The sequence below is a fragment of the Rhinatrema bivittatum genome, chromosome 6, assembly GCF_901001135.1.
Source record: "Rhinatrema bivittatum chromosome 6, aRhiBiv1.1, whole genome shotgun sequence".
NCBI lineage: Eukaryota > Metazoa > Chordata > Amphibia > Gymnophiona > Rhinatrematidae > Rhinatrema > Rhinatrema bivittatum.
In genome coordinates, this window is record NC_042620.1 from 14,225,976 (window position 1) to 14,246,275 (window position 20,300).

At 47.3% G+C, this 20,300-nt stretch overlaps 1 protein-coding gene across 1 annotated transcript; it reads right to left on the reverse strand.

The window, feature by feature from the left end:
- Positions 1-17,065: 17,065 nt before the first annotated feature.
- Positions 17,066-17,998, reverse strand: LOC115093421 (predicted GPI-anchored protein 23). The gene has a single exon (XM_029605112.1). The coding sequence runs from the start codon at positions 17,996-17,998 to the stop codon at positions 17,066-17,068; it is 933 nt and encodes a 310-aa protein (XP_029460972.1).
- Positions 17,999-20,300: the final 2,302 nt, after the last annotated feature.

Sequence of the window (20,300 nt, forward strand, 5' to 3'; positions counted from 1 at the left end):
GTTGTATAGACTGAGACTACTAACCATGAGTAGATAAGTGTGCTGTATGACATCCTATTAGCCATGTGCATAGTCATATAGAATATATATAGTTGTATAGACTGAGACTACTAACCATGAGTAGATAAGTGTGCTGTATCACATCCTATTAGCCATGTGCATAGTCATGTAGAAATGTATATAGTTGTATAGACTGAGATTACTACCACGAGTAGATAGTGTGCTGTATGACATCCTATTAGCCATGTACATAGTCATGTAGAAATGTATATAGTTGTATAGACTGAGACTGCTAACCAGACGAGTAGATAAGTGTGCTGTTTGACATCCTATTAGCCATGTGCATAGTCATGTAGAAATGTATATAGTTGTATAGACGACTGAGACTACTAACCATGAGTAGATAGTGTGCTGTATGACATCCTATTAGCCATGTGCATAGTCATGTAGAAATGTATATAGTTGTATAGACTGAGACTACTAACCACGAGTAGATAAGTGTGCTGTATGACATCCTATTAGCCATGTGCATAGTCATGTAGAAATGTATATAGTTGTATAGACTGAGACTACTAACCATAGATAAGTGTGCTGTATGACATCCTATTAGCCATGTGCATAGTCATATAGAAATGTATATAGGTGTATAGACTGAGACTACTAACCACGAGTATATAAGTGTGCTGTATGACATCCTATTAGCCATGTACATAGTCATGTAGAAATGTATATAGGTGTATAGACTGAGACTGCTAACCACGAGTAGATAAGTGTGCTGTATGACATCCTATTAGCCATGTGCATAGTCATGTAGAAATGTTATAGTTGTATAGACTGAGACTACTAACCACGAGTAGATAAGTGTGCTGTATGACATCCTATTAGCCATGTGCATAGTCATGTAGAAATGTATATAGTTGTATAGACTGAGACTACTAACCATGAGTAGATAAGTGTGCTGTATGACATCCTATTAGCCATGTGCATAGTCATATAGAAATGTATATAGTTGTATAGACTGAGACTACTAACCATGAGTAGATAAGTGTGCTGTATCACATCCTATTAGCCATGTGCATAGTCATGTAGAAATGTATATAGTTTATAGACTGAGATTACTAACCACGAGTAGATAAGTGTGCTGTATGACATCCTATTAGCCATGTACATAGTCATGTAGAAATGTATAGTTTATAGACTGAGACTGCTAACCACGAGTAGATAAGTGTGCTGTTTGACATCCTATTAGCCATGTGCATAGTCATGTAGAAATGTATATAGTTGTATAGACTGAGACTACTAACCATGAGTATAAGTGTGCTGTATGACATCCTATTAGCCATGTGCATAGTCATGTAGAAATGTATATAGTTGTATAGACTGAGACTACTAACCACGAGTAGATAAGGTGCTGTTGACATCCTATTAGCCATGTACATAGTCATGTAGAAATGTATATAGTTGTATAGACTGAGACTACTAACCACGAGTAGATAAGGGTGCTGTATGACATCCTATTAGCCATGTGCATAGTCATGTAGAAATGTATATAGTTGTATAGACTGAGACTACTAACCACGAGTAGATAAGTGTGCTGTATCACATCCTATTAGCCATGTGCATAGTCATGTAGAAATGTATAGTGTGTATAGACTGAGACTACTAACCATGAGTAGATAAGTGTGCTGTATGACATCCTATTAGCCATGTGCATAGTCCATATAGAAATGTATATAGGTGTATAGACTGAGACTACTAACCATGAGTAGATAAGTGTGCTGTATCACATCCTATTAGCCATGTGCATAGTCATATAGAAATGTTATAGGTGTATAGACTGAGACTACTAACCACGAGTAGATAAGTGTGCTACTTGAAATCCTATTAGCCATGTGCATAGTCATGTAAATGTATATATTTGTATAATCTAATAAACCTGTATATATTTGTACATACTGCCAGCATTGTTCTCAGTCCCATTTGTATAATCTAATAAACCTGTAGATAATTGTACATACTGCCAGCATTGTTCTCAGTCCCATTTGTTTTCCTGGGGTGAAGGGAGGGAAATCCCACCCACTGACACCTTCTTCCCCAGGTGGAGGCACCAGGTGCCAAGAACATGAGGATTGACGGAGTCTGCCCTGGGGGGCTCCTGCCAGGAACGCCCCACGAGGTAAGCAGTCAAGGGGGTGCTACAGTAGTGCATCCAAAGCGTGTGTCCAACCGTGCGTCCAGCTGTGCGCTAGGCTGAGCATACTATATTGCATCAGCCTCAAAGTGCTTTAAAGAAACAAGATATCCAAGAAATCTATCCCAAAACATTGCTAAAATGTCTTTCCTGGGTCTGCATTTCTTTGCTCTGTACTCTTGGGAATATTTAGAGTGGTTTTCTTTGGTTGGTCTCGGGCTTCCCTCTCTGCTCCCTCTTCTCATCACTACTCTCTAGCCAGTAGGAGCTCACGTCCCATAACTGTAGCAGCAGAAGCGTGGCTACAGATGGCACAGGCCTGAGACATGCAATGACGGCCATGTTTAAATCGGATGGTCTGGAATTAAACACAAATCCTCTGATACAGGACCGAATGAATGGGATGATTTACCAGAAGCACCGAAAGTCACGCACTCTTATTGGACTAAGACTATCACCTGTCCAGGGTCCTTGTGCATGCCATGCATAGGCAGCTCTCAAACCCATCCATGCTTTTCTGCTCACTCTGACCTCGTCCATTTTCTGGATCATCTCCGATATCCCATCCAGCTGCCTCCTCTCTGTATTTGTTCTTCTTGACCTTCTTCAGACTGACATTGTGGATCATTCTTTGCTTGTAAGAAACCTTTTCTCTTTTGGGGTTCCTGGTCTGACATTGGTTTTCTTTTTACTTATCTAACTAGCACTTCAGCATTCTGGTTAATAATTCTTCAGTTTATGTCTCATCTTAAAGGTTGAGGTTTTTTTGAGATTGTGCTCTGGGTCTCTCGCTCATTTCCATTTACCTTTCATCTCCTCCCATGAGTGCTTGTGTCACTATTTAGCAGATGATATGCAGACCTAGAGCTCATAAGTACATAGGGCTGGCCATACTGGGTGAGAACAAAGATTCATCAAGCCCAGCATCCTGTTTTCCAACAATAGCCAATCTAGGTTACAAGTACCCGGCAGCATCCCAGATTCCAAGCTACTTATCCCAAGAATAAGCAGGGGATTTCTGCAACTCTACCTTAATGATGGTTTATGAACTTTTCCTCCAGGAACTTGTCCAAACCTTTTTTAAACGCAGCTACACTAACAGCTTTCACCACATCCTCTGGCAATGAATTCCAGAGCTTAAATATGCATTGAGTAAAAAGATGTTTTCTCTTAATAGTTTTAAATGTATCACCCAGTAAACTTCATTGGGTGTCCCCTGATCTTTGCACTTTTCCAAAGAATAAACAACTGATTTAACGTTTACTCGTTCCACTCCACTCATTATTTTATAGACGGCAGAAAAAGACCGCATGGCCTATCTAAGCCTGCCCATCCAAACTAATTAATTCATCTTACGATTCTAATCATTCCCTCAGAGATCCCCTGTGCTTATCCCAGGCTTTCTTGAATCCCGATACTGTCTTTGCCTACACTGCAAGCACTGGGAGGCCGTTCCAATGCATCCACCACCCTCTCTATAAGGAAATATTCCTGAGTCTACTCCACCCTCATCCCATGACCTCTTGTTCTAGAACCTCCTTTTCTTTGAAAGAGTCTCACCTCCTGTGAATGGAAACCTTGGAGGTATGTAAATGTCTCTCTTCTATCTTCCCTGAAGGGTATACATGTTTAGATCTTTCTCCCCATATGGTCTAGAAGGGAGATCACTGATCATTTTAGTAGCCACCCTCTGGACAGACTCCAATCACTTTATATCCTTTTGAAGGGAATGGTCATTGATAGTGATATAATTAACAAAACTACTGAGTATGTGTGCTTGGGATCCTGTCTCTTACATAATAACATGCCATACTGGGTCAGACCAAAGGTCCATCAAGCCCAGTATCCTGTTTCCAACAGTGGCCAATCCAGGTCACAAGTACCTGGCAGGATCCCAAGGGTTAGAGAGATTCCAAGCTGCTTATCCCAAGAATCAGCAGTGGATTTCTGCAACTCCCCCTTAATAAAGGTTTGTGGACTTTTCCTCCAAGAACTTGTCCAAATACACAGCTTTCACCACATCCTCTGGAATCAAATTTTAGAGCTTAATTATACATTGAATAAAAAAAAATTGTCTCATTACTTTTAAATGTATCAGTAAGTTCATTGTGAGTCCTATAGTCTTTGCTCTTCAAGCTCTGTTTACAGAGAGAGTTTGCTGTCCTGGGAGGGTGGATGGGGCTGAAGGTTAGGGTACCCAGACCTTCAGGATTGGGGCGGCATTATCTATGAACATTTTCCATCCTGTCTGCGGGTGAATTCACTTGCGGTGAAAGGCGGCCTTCCTGGCACGCAGTTTGGGAGGGACTTGCAAGTACCTGCATGCTTTAAATTTTCTAAAATATCACACAAACACGAGTTCTTTTTCTATGAAATTTTCCAAGGGAAACATTTCCCTGTGAAAATTGGTGCAAAGTCTGTGTGTAAAAAGTAGCTGTTGATTTCGCACTTCTAGGAGCAGGTGGAAGATTGCCCTCTTAATATACCACTTTGGCAACTGCCAATAAAGTATCTGAATCTGCGTGACCATGGTGAGGTATTTGGGCTAACGTGTCGTTTCTGTGTAGGGATCCACAGCAGCTTGGCTTGTTCTCTTTTCCTAATAGGAGGGGTATTGGTGTTTAGGGCCCCAGTGAAATATCTATAGTGTAGCCTTTTCATAGTTAAGGCTGTTGCTGTTTGAGTCCTGGGAGTTAGTGCCATTTCAGTATGGGAGGTTTACTTTCCTGAAGAGTTTGGCATTACTTCACAAAGTGCCTGGTCATAGAGGGAGTTTGTGTCACTGTTACTGAGGTGACAACAGAATTAGACATTTTTTTTTTTGTTTGGCAATCAGTAAGGGGACTCACCCTAGTTCAGCTCAGTCAACCAGACATTTCAGAGACTAGGTTCAACCAATGCAAAACGGACTTCTTTTAAGGGTAAGCTCACAAACTTAGCTGGACAATACAGCAGGCTTTTTAAAATTCCTGCACTCCACCCACCTCCAAGCTATAAAACTTATCCAGAAAACGTGGAGGCGTTCTGGTGCAGAGTTAGGTCGGCAGAAACACATATCCAGATAAGTCTGCTCGTGCTGAAGAGCAGCCCTGAAGTTGGCTAGATAAGTTTTCCTGGCTCACGAGGTCTTTATCCAACTATATTCAGCCCAGCGCCTGATCGGCAGTGCTCCTCCTGAATTCCCGCACAAGTTACTCTACTCCCAACGCTGCTGAATATCAGGCCTGTAATTTATCGCCTAGCAAAAGAGCTCCCTGCGAGTTACTATAACTTTGTCTGGAAAATTTTTATTGTGTAACATGAATTCAAATAAAAAGACTGAAAATGATACATCTCCGTTATCTGGTCAAGAAAAGGGAACGGTTCAAAATACAGAAATAGAGCAAACCAGAAAATCTATAAAACATCTGCTGCCCCCAAATACCCCCACGATCCATAAAAGGCACATTCGGACACTCTGAGTGAGGTATAGTTTTATAGATGTATATATATATATATATATATGTGTGTGTGTGTGTGTAAGCCCCGGAAGGTGAGGGGAGTCAGGTAACATTAATTCTCCCACAGGGAACCATTAACAACAAACTCCAGGGCCGTCAATTCCATGCAGGAGCTTATGGAGCTGCCATATCCACATGGCAGGGAGAGGCTGTCTCTCTCCACAGCTGTTCTTCTCTCTCCTCCCCCAGTCTCCTGCTTTCCATGAACTCTCCCCTCCTCGTCTTGTTTTCAGTTTCAAATCTCAGGCCCCAGGAGCTTTCGCTCAGCCTGGGCTCTTGCTCCTGACTGATTCCTTCTGCTGCAGACAGGGCTCTGGTTAGAGAGACTGAGACAGCCCAGGGAACAGCGGAACAGAATTAACCCCATAGGTGCTCATTCTACAGAGTCCTGAACAAAAACCAGGGTTATTCCTGTCGTTCAGGGGAGGAGAATCAGGAAGAATGCTAGGGCCACACATATATATGAAACATGGTTCAATAATATTTACAAGTATGATGTCCAATTATGGATTTTTATAGGATCACATTGGGTGCTCATAATTGTTGAGTTTAATTATTAGGATGGGGCCTGTGGGTCTGAAAGTTAATTGGGGGAGAGTGGGTGCATGGTTGAAGGGTCATCTAGGACAGGGCTTCTCATGCCTGTCCTGGGGACCCCCCAGTCAGTCGGGTTTTCTGGATATCCACAATGAATATGCATGAGATACATTTGCATATCATGGAGACTCAATATATGTTTACCTAGTTTTATATTTTTATTTGTAAGCCACTGTGAGTTAGAAAAGTATAAATAAATAAATCTGTCTCCTGCATATTCATTGTGGATATCCTGAGAACCCAATTGGCTGGGGGGTCCCCAGGAGAGGGTTGGGAAGCCTAATAACCTTTCAGTGACCCGGATAACTTCTCTCCTGTAGAGTTCTGTATCTCTTCCATGCACTTTCTTAAAGAGGGACAATGTTAGAATAACCTGCGTGACTTGGTGGGGATTTGTGAGCCTTGAAGTATGTGTGTAACCTGATTTATTCTTATGACACAAAACCAAATGGGTGAATTTTAAGACCTGCCCGTGGGAGCACATGTGTGCATGTTTGCAGGCTCCTGCACACGGACACAGTGATTTTATAACATACACACATGTGTTACAAAATCGGATATACACATGTACATGTGCACACCATTTATATTGATGCGCGCCTCTGCGTAAAATGCTGACTCCAGCGCGTAAGAGGGGGGAATTTTTAGCTTTTCTCATATCTTTCAGCTGCCTCTGTTCCTTTGCTACAGTCTCCTCTCTCCTCGCCTTCCATTCCTTTTCAATGTCTCTCTTCCCCTCCCCTCCCCTCTTCCTCCATCTTCACATCATCCCTCATTCCTACAATCCTTCTTTACCCATCTCTCTCTCCATCTTCACATCATCCCTCATTCCTACAATCCTTCCTTACCATCTCTCTCTCCATCTTCACATCATGCCTCATTCCTACAATCCTTCTTTACCCATCTCTCTCTCCATCTTCATATCATCCCTCATTCCTACAATCCTTCCTTACCATCTCTCTTTCCATCTTCACACATCCCTCATTCCGACAATCCTTCCTTACCATTTCTCTCCAACTTCACACCATCCCTCATTCCTACAATCCTTCCTTACCATCTCTCTCTCCATCTTCACATCATCCCTCATTCCCTCAATCCTTCCTTACCCATCTCTCTTTCCATCTTCACATCATCCCTCATTCCTACAATCCTTCCTTACCCATCTCTCCATCTTCACATTATCCCTCATTAAGATCATAAGAACATAAGAAAATGCCATACTGGGTCAGACCAAGGGTCCATCAAGCCCAGCATCCTGTTTCCAACAGTGGCCAATCCAGGCCATAAAAACCTGGCAAGTACCCAAACACTAAGTCTATTCCATGTTACCATTGCTAGTAATAGCAGTGGCTATTTTCTAAGTCAACTTAATTAATAGCAGGTAATGGAATTCTCCTCAAGAACTTATCCAATCCTTTTTTAAACACAGCTATACTAACTGCACTAACCACATCCTCTGGCAACAAATTTCCAGAGTTTAATTGTGCGTTGAGTAAAAAAGAACTTTCTCCGATTAGTTTTAAATGTGCTACTTGCTAACTTCATGGAGTGCCCCCTAGTCTTTCTATTATCCGAAAGAGTAAATAACCAATTCATATCTACCCGTTCTAGACCTCTCATGATTTTAAACATCTCTATCATATCCTCCCTCAGCCGTCTCTTCTTCAGCTGAAAAGTCCTAACCTCTTTAGTCTTTCCTCATAGGGGAGTTGTTCCATCCCCTTATCATTTTGGTAGCCCTTCTCTGTACCTTCTCCATCGCAATTATATCATCCCTCATTCCTACAATCCTTCCTTACCATTTCTCTCTCCATCTTCACATCATCCCTCATTCCTACAATCCTTCCTTAACCATCTCTCTCTCCATCTTCACATCATCCCTAAATCCCATAATCCTTCCTTACCCATCTCTCTCTCCATCTTCACATCTTCACATCATCCCTCAATCCTATAATTCTTCCTTACCCATGTCTCTCCATCTTCACATCATCCCTCAATCCTATAATCCTTCCTTACCCATCTCTCTCTCCATCTTCACATCATCCCTCAATCCTACAATCCCTCCTAACCCATCTCTCTCTCCATCTTCACATCATCCCTCAATCCTACAATCCCTCCTTACCCATCTCTCTCTCCATCTTCACATCATCCTCATTCCTTCAATCCTTCCTTACCCATCTCTCTTTCCATCTTCACATCATCCCTCAATCCTATAATCCTTCCTTACCCATCTCTCTCTCCATCTTCACATCATCCTTCAATCCTATAATCCTGCCTTACCCATTTCTCTCTCCATCTTCACATCAAACCTCATTCCTACAATCCCTCCTTACCCATCTCTCTCTACATCTTCACATCATCCCTCATTTCTACAATCCCTCCTTACCCATCTCTCTCCATCTTCACATCATCCCTCATTCCTACAATCCCTCCTTACCCATCTCTCTCTCCATCTTCATATCATCCCTCATTCCTACAATCCTTCCTTACCCATCTCTCTCTCCATCTTCACATCATCCCTCATTCCTACAATCCTTCCTTATACATCTCTCTCTCTCTCCATCTTCACATCATCCCTCATTCCTACAATCCTTCCTTATCGATCTCTCTCTCTCCATCTTCACATCATCCATTATTCCTACAATCCCACCTAACCTATCTCTCCATCTTCACATCAAGCTCATTCCTACAATCCTTCCTTACCCATCTCTTTTTCCATCTTCACATCATCCCTCATTCCTACAATCCCTCCTTACCAATCTCTCTCTCTCCATCTTCACATCATCCTCATTCCTACAATCCTTCCTTACCCATCTCTCTCTCCATCTTCACATCATCCTTCATTCCTACAATCCTTCCATATACATCTCTCTCTCTCCATCTTCACATCATCTCTCATTCCTACAATCCTTCCTTACCAATCTCTCTCTCTCCATCTTCACATCATCCATTATTCCTACAATCCCACCTAACCTATCTCTCTCTCCATCTTCACATCAAGCTCATTCCTACAATCCTTCCTTACCCATCTCTTTTTCCATCTTCACATCATCCCTCAATCTTATAATCCTTCCTTACCCATTTCTCTCTCCATCTTCACATCAAACCTCATTCCTACAATCCCTCCTTACCCATCTCTCTCTCCATCTTCACATCATCCCTCAATCCTATAATCCTTCCTTACCCATCTCTCTCTCCATCTTCACATCATCCCTCAATCCTACAATCCTTCCTTACCATCTCTCTTTCCATCTTCACATCATCCTCATTCCTACAATCCTTCCTTACCCATCTCTCTCTCCATCTTCACATCATCCTTCATTCCTACAATGCCTCCTTACCCATTGTTCCAAATTTCTTAACCCATGCCTTCACCATCCCTCCATTTCTCCCCTTCTCAATCTCTTCTCCATCCCCTCTGCCTTTTTTTCCTCTTGCCTCAGCATCTGCTCCCACTGTCTCTTTCCACCCCATCCGCAGCCTTTGCTCGATACATAGATTCCTCCCTGCGTCTTCGCGTGCAGATCATCACACGTTCTCTCCCTCCCCTCCCTGCACTTGGAGGCATGGACAGCAGGGAGAGGAAGGATGAGAGTAAGGGGTGTGAGGTGAAAGGTAGGCTCATAAGCTTGAGAGCCGTAGATATAATTTTGAATGTTGCATGTATAAGTTGGAAAAGGGCATGAACGCACCCAAACACATTTTGGAAATTAGCACTCGGTGCAAAGGATGCCATTACAAATTCTGTCTAGTCTATGGAGTCAGCTTTCCAATCTCGCCTGTATTTGTGGAGAACACCAGCAATATCATGGTTCCCTCAGCCTGCAACCTTGGGGCCGTCTTCGACTCCTCTCTCCTTCTCAATACACGGCTGCAACCTGGTTTTCTTCCTCCTATACATCACCAAAATCCCTCCCTTCCTTTCTAACACACTAGCAGAACCCTTTGTCCCTTACACATTTTATAAGTTGCCTCCAGATCTAAGCCTTCTCAACAAGTTTTCTGTGATAAATACATTCCCCCAAACCTCCTCTGTGCATGGTCTGTGGGTCTGTAAGCTCTTAGGAGCAGGGACTGTCCCTTATGTGTATCTGTATAGCACTGTGTACATCTGCTAGCACAGCTGAAGTGATAAGTAGGAGCAGGAAGATATTAAAGGCAAAACTTACCGATGGGTTCCTGTCCACTGGGAAAAGTCCCCCTATCCCTACAGCTGGGCAGAATCCACCTCTGGATGCCTCTGTCCCTCACGCTCTCTGGTTTAACTCATGAGTGATTTTTTTCCCTCCTGAACAGCTATTTTTGTGCTTGTGGTCTTTTTCCCCCCACATCATCATCATACTTTTCTCCGGAGTGGAAAAAGAAGTGACTCTGTTCCTTTAGGAGAACAAGGAGAGCCATGCGCCTGGTGGGAGGTGAGTCACGGCAGCCACAGAAACAGCTCTGACCCATAACAGGGGGAGGAAAAAAAGGAAACAGCTTCAGGAAGAGTCTTAACTTACCCAGAATCCTTTCCAGCAGCAGTGCTGCCCAGTCTCCAGAACTAGGGGTTTTCTGCTCACAGACCAGTGCATTCTGGGATCTGTAGTCCTGCTGCTTCCATGAAAAGAGAACAGGGCTGGCCTGATGTCTCCTTGCAGGAACTCGGTCTGTCACTGGAGAAGATGGCCCTGTCACTTTACTAGCTAGGGTGGACTGCTGTCCTGTGTTTGAAGAAATTGACCTGCTTAAACAGGAACTGGAATCACAATTGTTTGTTTTTTTTTAGTTTGGCCATAAACAGAAAAACAAAACTGATTTTCATATTCAGGTGGGTAGCTTTATGATTTTAAAAAGGGTGTATAGATTGGTTTGGGATTTCATTCCCTATTCCTTCCCTCTCATTGATAACACTGAGAGGCACTGATTTACCAAAGGAGCACATACTGCACTGATAACACTGAGAGGCACTGATTTACCAAAGGAGCACACACTGCACTGATAACACTGAGAGGCACTGATTTACTAAATGAGAGCACACTGCACTGATAACACTGAGAGGCACTGATTTACCAAAGGAGCACACACTGCACTGATAACACTGCGAGGCACTGATTTACCAAAGGAGCCCACACTGCACTGATAACACTGAGAGGCACTGATTTACCAAAGGAGCACACTGCACTGATAACACGGAGAGGCACTGATTTACCAAAGGGGTGAATGCTGCAGTGATAACACTGAGAGGCACTGATTTACCAAAAGAGCACACACTGCCCTGATAACACTGAGAGGCACTGATTTACCAAAGGAGCACACCCTGCACTGATAACACTGAGAGGCACTGATTTACCAAAGGAGAGCACACTGCACTGATAACACTGAGAGGCTCTGATTTACCAAAGGAGAGCACACTGCACTGATAACACTGAGAGGCTCTGATTTACGAAAGGAGCACACACTGCACTGATAACACTGAGAGGCACTGATTTACCAAAGGAGCGCACACTGCACTGATAACACTGAGAGGCACTGATTTACCAAAGGAGAGCACACTGCACTGATAACACTGAGAGACACTGATTTACCAAAGGAGCACACACTGCACTTATAACACTGAGAGGCACTGATTTACCAAAGGAGCGCACACTGCACTGATAACACTGCGAGGCACTGATATACCAAAGGAGCACACACTGCACTAATAACACTGAGAGGCACTGATTTAACAAAGGAGAGCACACTGCACTGATACTGAGAGGCACTGATTTACCAAAGGAGTGAACGCTGCACTGATAACACTGAGAGGCACTGATTTACCAAAGGAGTGAACGCTGCACTGATAACACTGAGAGGCACTAATTTACCAAAGAAGCACACACTGCACTGATAACACTGAGAGGCACTGATTTATCAAAGGAGAGCACACTGCACTGATAACACTGAGAGGTGCTGATTTACCAAAGGAGCACATACTGCACTGATAACACTGAGAGGCACTGATTTACCAAAGGAGAGCACATTGCACTAATAACACTGAGAGGCACTGATTTACCAAAGGAGAGCACACTGCACTGATAACACTGAGAGGCACTGATTTACCAAAGGAGCACACACTGCACTTATAACACTGAGAGGCACTGATTTACCAAAGGAGCACACACTGCACTGATACTGAGAGGCACTGATTTACCAAAGGAGCACATACTGCACTGATAACACTGAGAGGCACTGATTTACCAAAGGAGAGCACACTGCACTGATAACACTGAGAGGCGCTGATTTACCAAAGGAGCACACACTGTGCTGATAACACTGAGAGGCACTGATTTACCAAAGGAGCACACACTGCACTGATAACACTGAGAGGTGCTGATTTACCAAAGGAGCACATACTGCACTGATAACACTGAGAGGCACTGATTTACCAAAGGAGAGCACACTGCGCTGATAACATTGAGAGGCACTGATTTACCAAAGGAGCGCACACTGCACTGATAACACTGAGAGGCACTGATTTACCAAAGGAGAGCACACACTGCACTGATAACACTGAGAGGTGCTGATTTACCAAAGGAGCACACACTGCACTGATAACACTGAGAGGTGCTGATTTACCAAAGGAGCGCACAATGCACTGATAACGCTGAGAGGCGCTGATTTACCAAAGGAGCACACACTGCATTGATAACACTGAGAGGCACTGATTTACCAAAGGAGCACACACTGCACTGATAACACTGAGAGGCACTGATTTACCAAAGGAGAGCACACTGCGCTGATACCATTGAGAGGCACTGATTTACCAAAGGAGCGCACACTGCACTGATAACACTGAGAGGCACTGTTTTACCAAAGGAGAGCACACACTGCACTGATAACACTGAGAGGTGCTGATTTACCAAAGGAGCGCACAATGCACTGATAACGCTGAGAGGCACTGATTTACCAAAGGAGAGCACACTGCACTGATAACACTGAGAGGTGCTGATTTACCAAAGGAGCACACACTGCACTGATAACACTGAGAGGCACTGATTTACCAAAGGAGCACACACTGCACTGATAACACTGAGAGGTGCTGATTTACCAAAGGAGCACATACTGCACTGATAACACTGAGAGGCACTGATTTACCAAAGGAGAGCACATTGCACTAATAACACTGAGAGGCACTGATTTACCAAAGGAGAGCACACTGCACTGATAACACTGAGAGGCACTGATTTACCAAAGGAGCACACACTGCACAGATAACACTGAGAGGCGCTGATTTACCAAAGGAGCACACACTGCATTGATAACACTGAGAGGCACTGATTTACCAAAGGAGCACACACTGCACTGATAACACTGAGAGGCACTGATTTACCAAAGGAGAGCACACTGCGCTGATAACATTGAGAGGCATTGATTTACCAAAGGAGCGCACACTGCACTGATAACACTGAGAGGCACTGATTTACCAAAGGAGAGCACACACTGCACTGATAACACTGAGAGGTGCTGATTTACCAAAGGAGCGCACAATGCACTGATAATGCTGAGAGGCACTGATTTACCAAAGGAGAGCACACTGCACTGATAACACTGAGAGGCACTGATTTACCAAAGGAGCACACACTGCACTGATAACACTGAGAGGTGCTGATTTACCAAAGGAGCACACACTGCATTTATAACACTGAGAGGCACTGATTTACCAAAGGAGCACATACTGCACTGATAACACTGAGAGGCACTGATTTACCAAAGGAGAGCACACTGCGCTGATAACATTGAGAGGCACTGATTTACCAAAGGAGCACACACTACACTGATAACACTGAGAGGTGCTGATTTACCAAAGGAGCACACACTGCATTTATAATACTGAGAGGCACTGATTTACCAAAGGAGCACATACTGCACTGATAACACTGAGAGGCACTGATTTACCAAAGGAGCACATACTGCACTGATAACACTGAGAGGCACTGATTTACCAAAGGAGCAGCACACACTGCACTGATAACACTGAGAGGTGCTGATTTACCAAAGGAGCACACACTGCACTGATAACAGTGAGAGGTGCTGATTTACCAAAGGAGCACACACTGCACTGATAACACTGAGAGGCACTGATTTACCAAAGGAGCACACACTGCACTGATAACAGTGAGAGGTGCTGATTTACCAAAGGAGCACACACTGCACTGATAACACTGAGAGGCACTGATTTACCAAAGGATCACACACTGCACTGATAACACTGAGAGGAGATGATTTACCAAAGGAGCACACACTGCACTGATAACACTGAGAGGAGATGATTTACGAAAGGAGCACACACTGCACTGATAGAAAGACTAGGGGGCATTCCATGAAGTTAGCAAGTAGCACATTTAAGACTAATCGGAGAAAATTCTTTTTCACTCAACGCACAATAAATCTCTGGAATTTGTTGCCAGAGGATGTGGTTAGTGCAGTTAGTGTAGCTGGGTTCAAAAAAGGTTTGGATAAGTTCTTGGAAGAGAAGTCCATTAACTGCTATTAATCAAGTTTACTTAGGGAATAGCCACTGCTATGAATTGCATCAGTGCATCAGTAGCATGGGATCTTCTAGGTGTTTGGGTAATTGCCAGGTTCTTGTGTCCTGGTTTGGCCTCTGTTGGAAACAGGATGCTGGGCTTGATGGACCCTTGGTCTGACCCAGCATGGCAATTTCTTATGTTCTTATGTTCTTATGATAACACTGAGAGGAGATGATTTACCAAAGGAGCACACACTGCATTGATAACACTGAGAAGCACTGATTTACTATAGGCGTGCACACTGCACTGATAATACTGAGAGGCACTGATTTACTAAAGGAGCACACACTGCACCTGTAAATGTAAAGTACTCTCATTCCAAATCCCTTAGTATGCTATGGCCGTGGCAGTCCGCGGCCAGGATCAAATACTCACCCGCGGCAGCGGGTTGGTCTGGAGGCTCCTGCAGGAGCAGGGGGTCTCCTCTGGCGTTCTCCCTGTGGCCATTGCCGCTGATAGGCCGGCCGCAGAACCCAACAGGGCTGAGCTGACTCCTCCCCCTTCCTGGCTGCCTTAGAGCCGTGCGCGCGGCTGAAGATAGGATTTAAAGGGGCCACGACAGGAAGTTGCCGTGGCTCCCTCCTCAGACTCCTCCCTCATGTTAGGTATTTAAGGCAAGGTCTGCTCCTCAGATCTTGCCTTGGTATTGAGGCTTCTTGCTTGGTTTCCGGTGCCCGTGTTCCTGGACTTGCTTGGTTCTTGGTCCCACTTCGGTTCCTCCTCTGCGTTGGATTGACTCTGTGGCTCCTGACCTTCGGACTGGCTGTGGTGAGTTCCTGGCATTGGCTTTGGACCTTTCTCCTGTGTTGCTCCTGGGCTGGCTCTGGACTGCTCTCTGGACTTCGACTCTCGGACCGGCTTTGCACTATCCTTCGACTTCTACGACCGCTGGAGGCGCCTGTGTCCAGACCTTCATTCGTCTTCAGGGACTTCCTTAAGTCCCAGTGGCCGGATCCCTACAGGCTCCTCCTGGGGGGATCACGAGCTTCCAGGGTGAAGTCTTCTGTTAACACTCATCTCATCGAGCCTTGCCCTCCGACGGTAGGGACCTCACGGGTTCTCTGTCCATTTGGGTAGCACCAACTCTACCTCGGAACAGGGGTCCACCTCCTGAATTTGTAACAGAATACCAAGGCCACGGACCCGGCACAGGCTTCTGCTCGCCAGGCCACTCCTGGACTCGCCCAAACGTTCATGGAGCATGCATCGCTCTCTGCTGCTGCCCCCATTACTGCTAAGCCTGGCACTGCCTCCCCAGGTTCTCTGCCGTGCATCGCTCTCTGCTGCTGCCCCCATTACTGCTGCCCTGGCACTGCCTCCCCTGGTTCTCTGCCGTGCATCGCTCTCTGCTGCTGCCCCCATTACTGCTGCCCTGGCACTGCCTCCCCAGGTTCTCTGCCGTGCATCGCTCTCTGCTGCTGCCCCCATTACTGCTAAGCCTGGCACTGCCTCCCCTGGTTCTCTGCCGTGCATCGCTCTCTGCTGCTGCCCCCATTACTGCTGCCCTGGCACTGCCTCCCCTGGTTCTCTGCCGTGCATCGCTCTCTGCTGCTGCCCCCATTACTGCTGCCCTGGCACTGCCTCCCCTGGTTCTCTCCTGTGCATCGCTCTCTGCTGCTGCCCCCATTACTGCTAAGCCTGGCACTGCCTCCCCAGGTTCTCTGCCGTGCATCGCTCTCTGCTGCTGCCCCCATTACTGCTAAGCCTGGCACTGCCTCCCCAGATTCTCTGCCGTGCATCGCTCTCTGCTGCTGCCCCCATTACTGCTGCCCTGGCACTGCCTCCCCTGGTTCTCTGCCGTGCATCGCTCTCTGCTGCTGCCCCCATTACTGCTGCCCTGGCACTGCCTCCCCTGGTTCTCTCCTGTGCATCGCTCTCTGCTGCTGCCCCCATTACTGCTGCCCTGGCACTGCCTCCCCTGGTTCTCTGCCGTGCATCGCTCTCTGCTGCTGCCCCCATTACTGCTGCCCTGGCACTGCCTCCCCTGGTTCTCTGCCGTGCATCGCTCTCTGCTGCTGCTGCCCCCATTACTGCTGCCCTGGCACTGCCTCCCCTGGTTCTCTCCTGTGCATCGCTCTCTGCTGCTGCCCCCATTACTGCTGCCCTGGCACTGCCTCCCCTGGTTCTCTCCTGTGCATCGCTCTCTGCTGCTGCCCCCATTACTGCTGCCCTGGCACTGCCTCCCCTGGTTCCCTCCTGTGCATCGCTCTCTGCTGCTGCCCCCATTACTGCTTCCCTGGCACTGCCCTCCCCTGGTTCCCTCCTGTGCATCGCTCTCTGCTGCTGCCCCCCATTACTGCTGCCCTGGCACTGCCTCCCCTGGTTCTCTCCTGTGCATCGCTCTCTGCTGCTGCCCCCATTACTGCTGCCCTGGCGCTCCCTCCCCTGGTTCTCTGCCGTGCATCGCTCTCTGCTGCTGCTCCCCCCATTACTGCTGCCCTGGCACTGCCTCCCCTGGTTCTCTCCTGTGCATCACTCTCTGCTGCTGCCCCCATTACTGCTGCCCTGGCACTGCCTCCCCTGGTTCTCTGCCGTGCATCGCTGTCTGCTGCTGCCCCCATTACTGCTGCCCTGGCACTGCCTCCCCTGGTTCTCTCCTGTGCATCGCTCTCTGCTGCTGCCCCCATTACTGCTGCCCTGGCACTGCCTCCCCTGGTTCTCTGCCGTGCATCGCTCTCTGCTGCTGCCCCCATTACTGCTGCCCTGGCACTGCCTCCCCTGGTTCTCTCCTGTGCATCGCTCTCTGCTGCTGCCTCCATTACTGCTGCCCTGGCACTGCCTCCCCTGGTTCCCTCCTGTGCATCGCTCTCTGCTGCTGCCCCCATTACTGCTGCCCTGGCGCTCCCTCCCCTGGTTCTCTGCCGTGCATCGCTCTCTGCTGCTGCTGCCCCCATTACTGCTGCCCTGGCACTGCCTCCCCTGGTTCTCTCCTGTGCATCACTCTCTGCTGCTGCCCCCAATACTGCTGCCCTGGCACTGCCTCCCCTGGTTCTCTGCCGTGCATCGCTCTCTGCTGCTGCCTCCATTACTGCTGCCCTGGCACTGCCTCCCCTGGTTCCCTCCTGTGCATCGCTCTCTGCTGCTGCCCCCATTACTGCTGCCCTGGCACTGCCTCCCCTGGTTCTCTCCTGTGCATCACTCTGTGCTGCTGCCCCCATTACTGCTAGGCCTGACGCTCCCTTCCTCAGCAGATTTCCTTCTGTATTGTAACCTCTGATGTTCACAAATTGATCCCTCCTGATCGTTCTTTCCCTCATTGTCTTTTCTCTGTCTATTTCCTCCGCAGTCTTCGCACCAAGCCACCTGCCTGCCTCTTTCCTGTCTTCTCTCTCTCAGCATCTTCCTTGTCTCTGGAATAATCTTGCTTCGGAAGCTGAAGATGCTCCGTCACCAGTTTCCTTTTGGTTGCGGTTGTAAAATCTCCCCTGCCTGCACTTCACTGCTCTGTGTCACTCTGGCCCTGTTCTTATCTTCAATGTCTAACCAAGAGGCTACGCTGGTTCCCATTATCCTATCTCGAGGAGATCATGGAAAAGCTAAAAAAATATACATTTCTGAGAGAGGCCTGGCGGTCACCTCAGCTAGAAAGGAACTGATTTACAAATACACCCCCGGGGCAAAGATAAAATAGCTTCGTGATTACAGCAGAGAGAGCAAAGCTTGAAGCCATTGGCCTGGTCCAGATGTGGGAAACCTGAGCCCTTCCAGACTGATTGACTCCCAAGCATTTCCTCTTCTTACAAGTGCGGCCTTCTCTGCCCTGGTCCCAGGGTCTCGTCTGTCAGCGGGCTCAGGAGTCTCCTGGCTGGGGAGGGGAGAGGGCCCCCAGGCCTGCAGGCCCGGGGTTAGAGAGGGACCCCGGTGGCAGCGACGAGGAGCGGGGTCTCCACGCCCAGCTCTCCCTGCCTTAGGACTCCCAATGACGAGATTTCACCCCTTGCAAATTCTGTTTGGGGTGAATTCACCCCTTTCCCCTCCCCCTCCCCCCAAAAAAATAAATTAAAACAATGTTGCACATAACATTGAGAGTTTTAGGAAAGAAGTTGTGAAGTCCAGCGACTTGTAACGAAAGACTGAACCCACTTTCCGGTTTGAAAGGGATGCTGCCCCCCCCACATCACGGGGAAGTGCTGCAGGCTGGTCACGCCGTGAGCTGGCGCATGCGATCTCCATCGCACGCAGTGCGTGCCTCTGGCGTAGCTCTGGTTCCCCCACACCCGAGGAAGAGGAGCGTTCAGCTCTGCGGGATCAGATCAGGCATTGCTGTTTGATGCACCGGCATCTCAAGGGTTTTGTGTCGCGGCACAGCAGTGGGCGACCGCTGTGCCCCCCTCTCGTGCTCCTGAGCTGGTGTTGCACGATGAAAGGGGCCAAGTGCAAGGCGAGCAGGTCCTGACCCACCGTGAAGAGCTGCGGCCATTGTCCACTGTAGGGCCTTGCCCTGGACGGTTTCCTGTTCTGACATAAGTCATTGGATTGCAAGGATAACCCTAGTGGTTGAAGACCAGAGCCAGGGCACCTGATCTCTTTGTGACCTTGATCAACCTCCCTGTATTGAAGCAGAAGGTACAGAGACCCTGGCTCTTATCGCTTTGCTCCGTATCTGTACCATACACACTTGAATCCTGTCACTGTTTCTGTTACCACTACCTGCACTGAGAGACTCTTCCAGGCATCTTCTCCCCCCCTCAGCCGTCTCTTCTCCAAGCTGAAAAGTCCTAACCTCTTCAGCCTTTCCTCATAGGGGAGCTGTTCCATCCCCTTTATCATTTTGGTTGCCCTTCTCTGTACCTTATCCATCGCAATTATATCTTTTTTGAGATGCGGCGACCAGAATTGTACACAGTATTCAAGGTGCGGTCTCATCGTGGAACGATACATGGCGAGACCGCACCTTCTAAACAAGAACAGACTGCAGGTGGATGGCATGGCCGGCTTTTGGGGTGCGCGACCTGTGCGGTTGCATGGCCATGTCAGCATCCCTTCCCCCAAAGCCCTTCAACGTCATGTGGGCAGGGAGAAAGAGAGAGGGGGTCAGAGTGGGGGGAGAAGGAAGAGGAGAGAAAAAGGATGGATGCTGTGCTAGAGACACTGTAACTGCCCAAGGAGGAAGCGCTGTGCCGGAGTTACTACCACTCAAGGCGGGAGGGGGCGCCAGTTTCAGCCTACAGCCAGCCCTGAGGAGTGGTGAGGCCCCCGCTAGTCTCTGCCCAGTCTTTTCTCCTCTTGCAATGGGTCCCCAGACTTTAGCTGATCTCTGGCTTTCGCCTCACTGCTTTGCAGGCAGTGCTTATCCCAGGCTTTCAGGAATTCTGTGACTTGTCTCTCGGCTCTAGCACCACCTGCCCTTTCCATGAAGAAATATCTTCTCAGGGTCTTCCTGAGTCTGCCCTCTTAGAGCCTCACATCGTGACCCCCCTTGCTTCGGAACTCCCTGTCCACTGAAACATGTTTGCTTCT

What these genes read in the sequence shown, in the direction of transcription:
- LOC115093421 (XM_029605112.1), bottom strand. Translation starts at nt 17,998, where the DNA reads ATGGGGGCAGCAGCACAGAGTGATGCACAGGAGAGAACCAGGGGAGGC.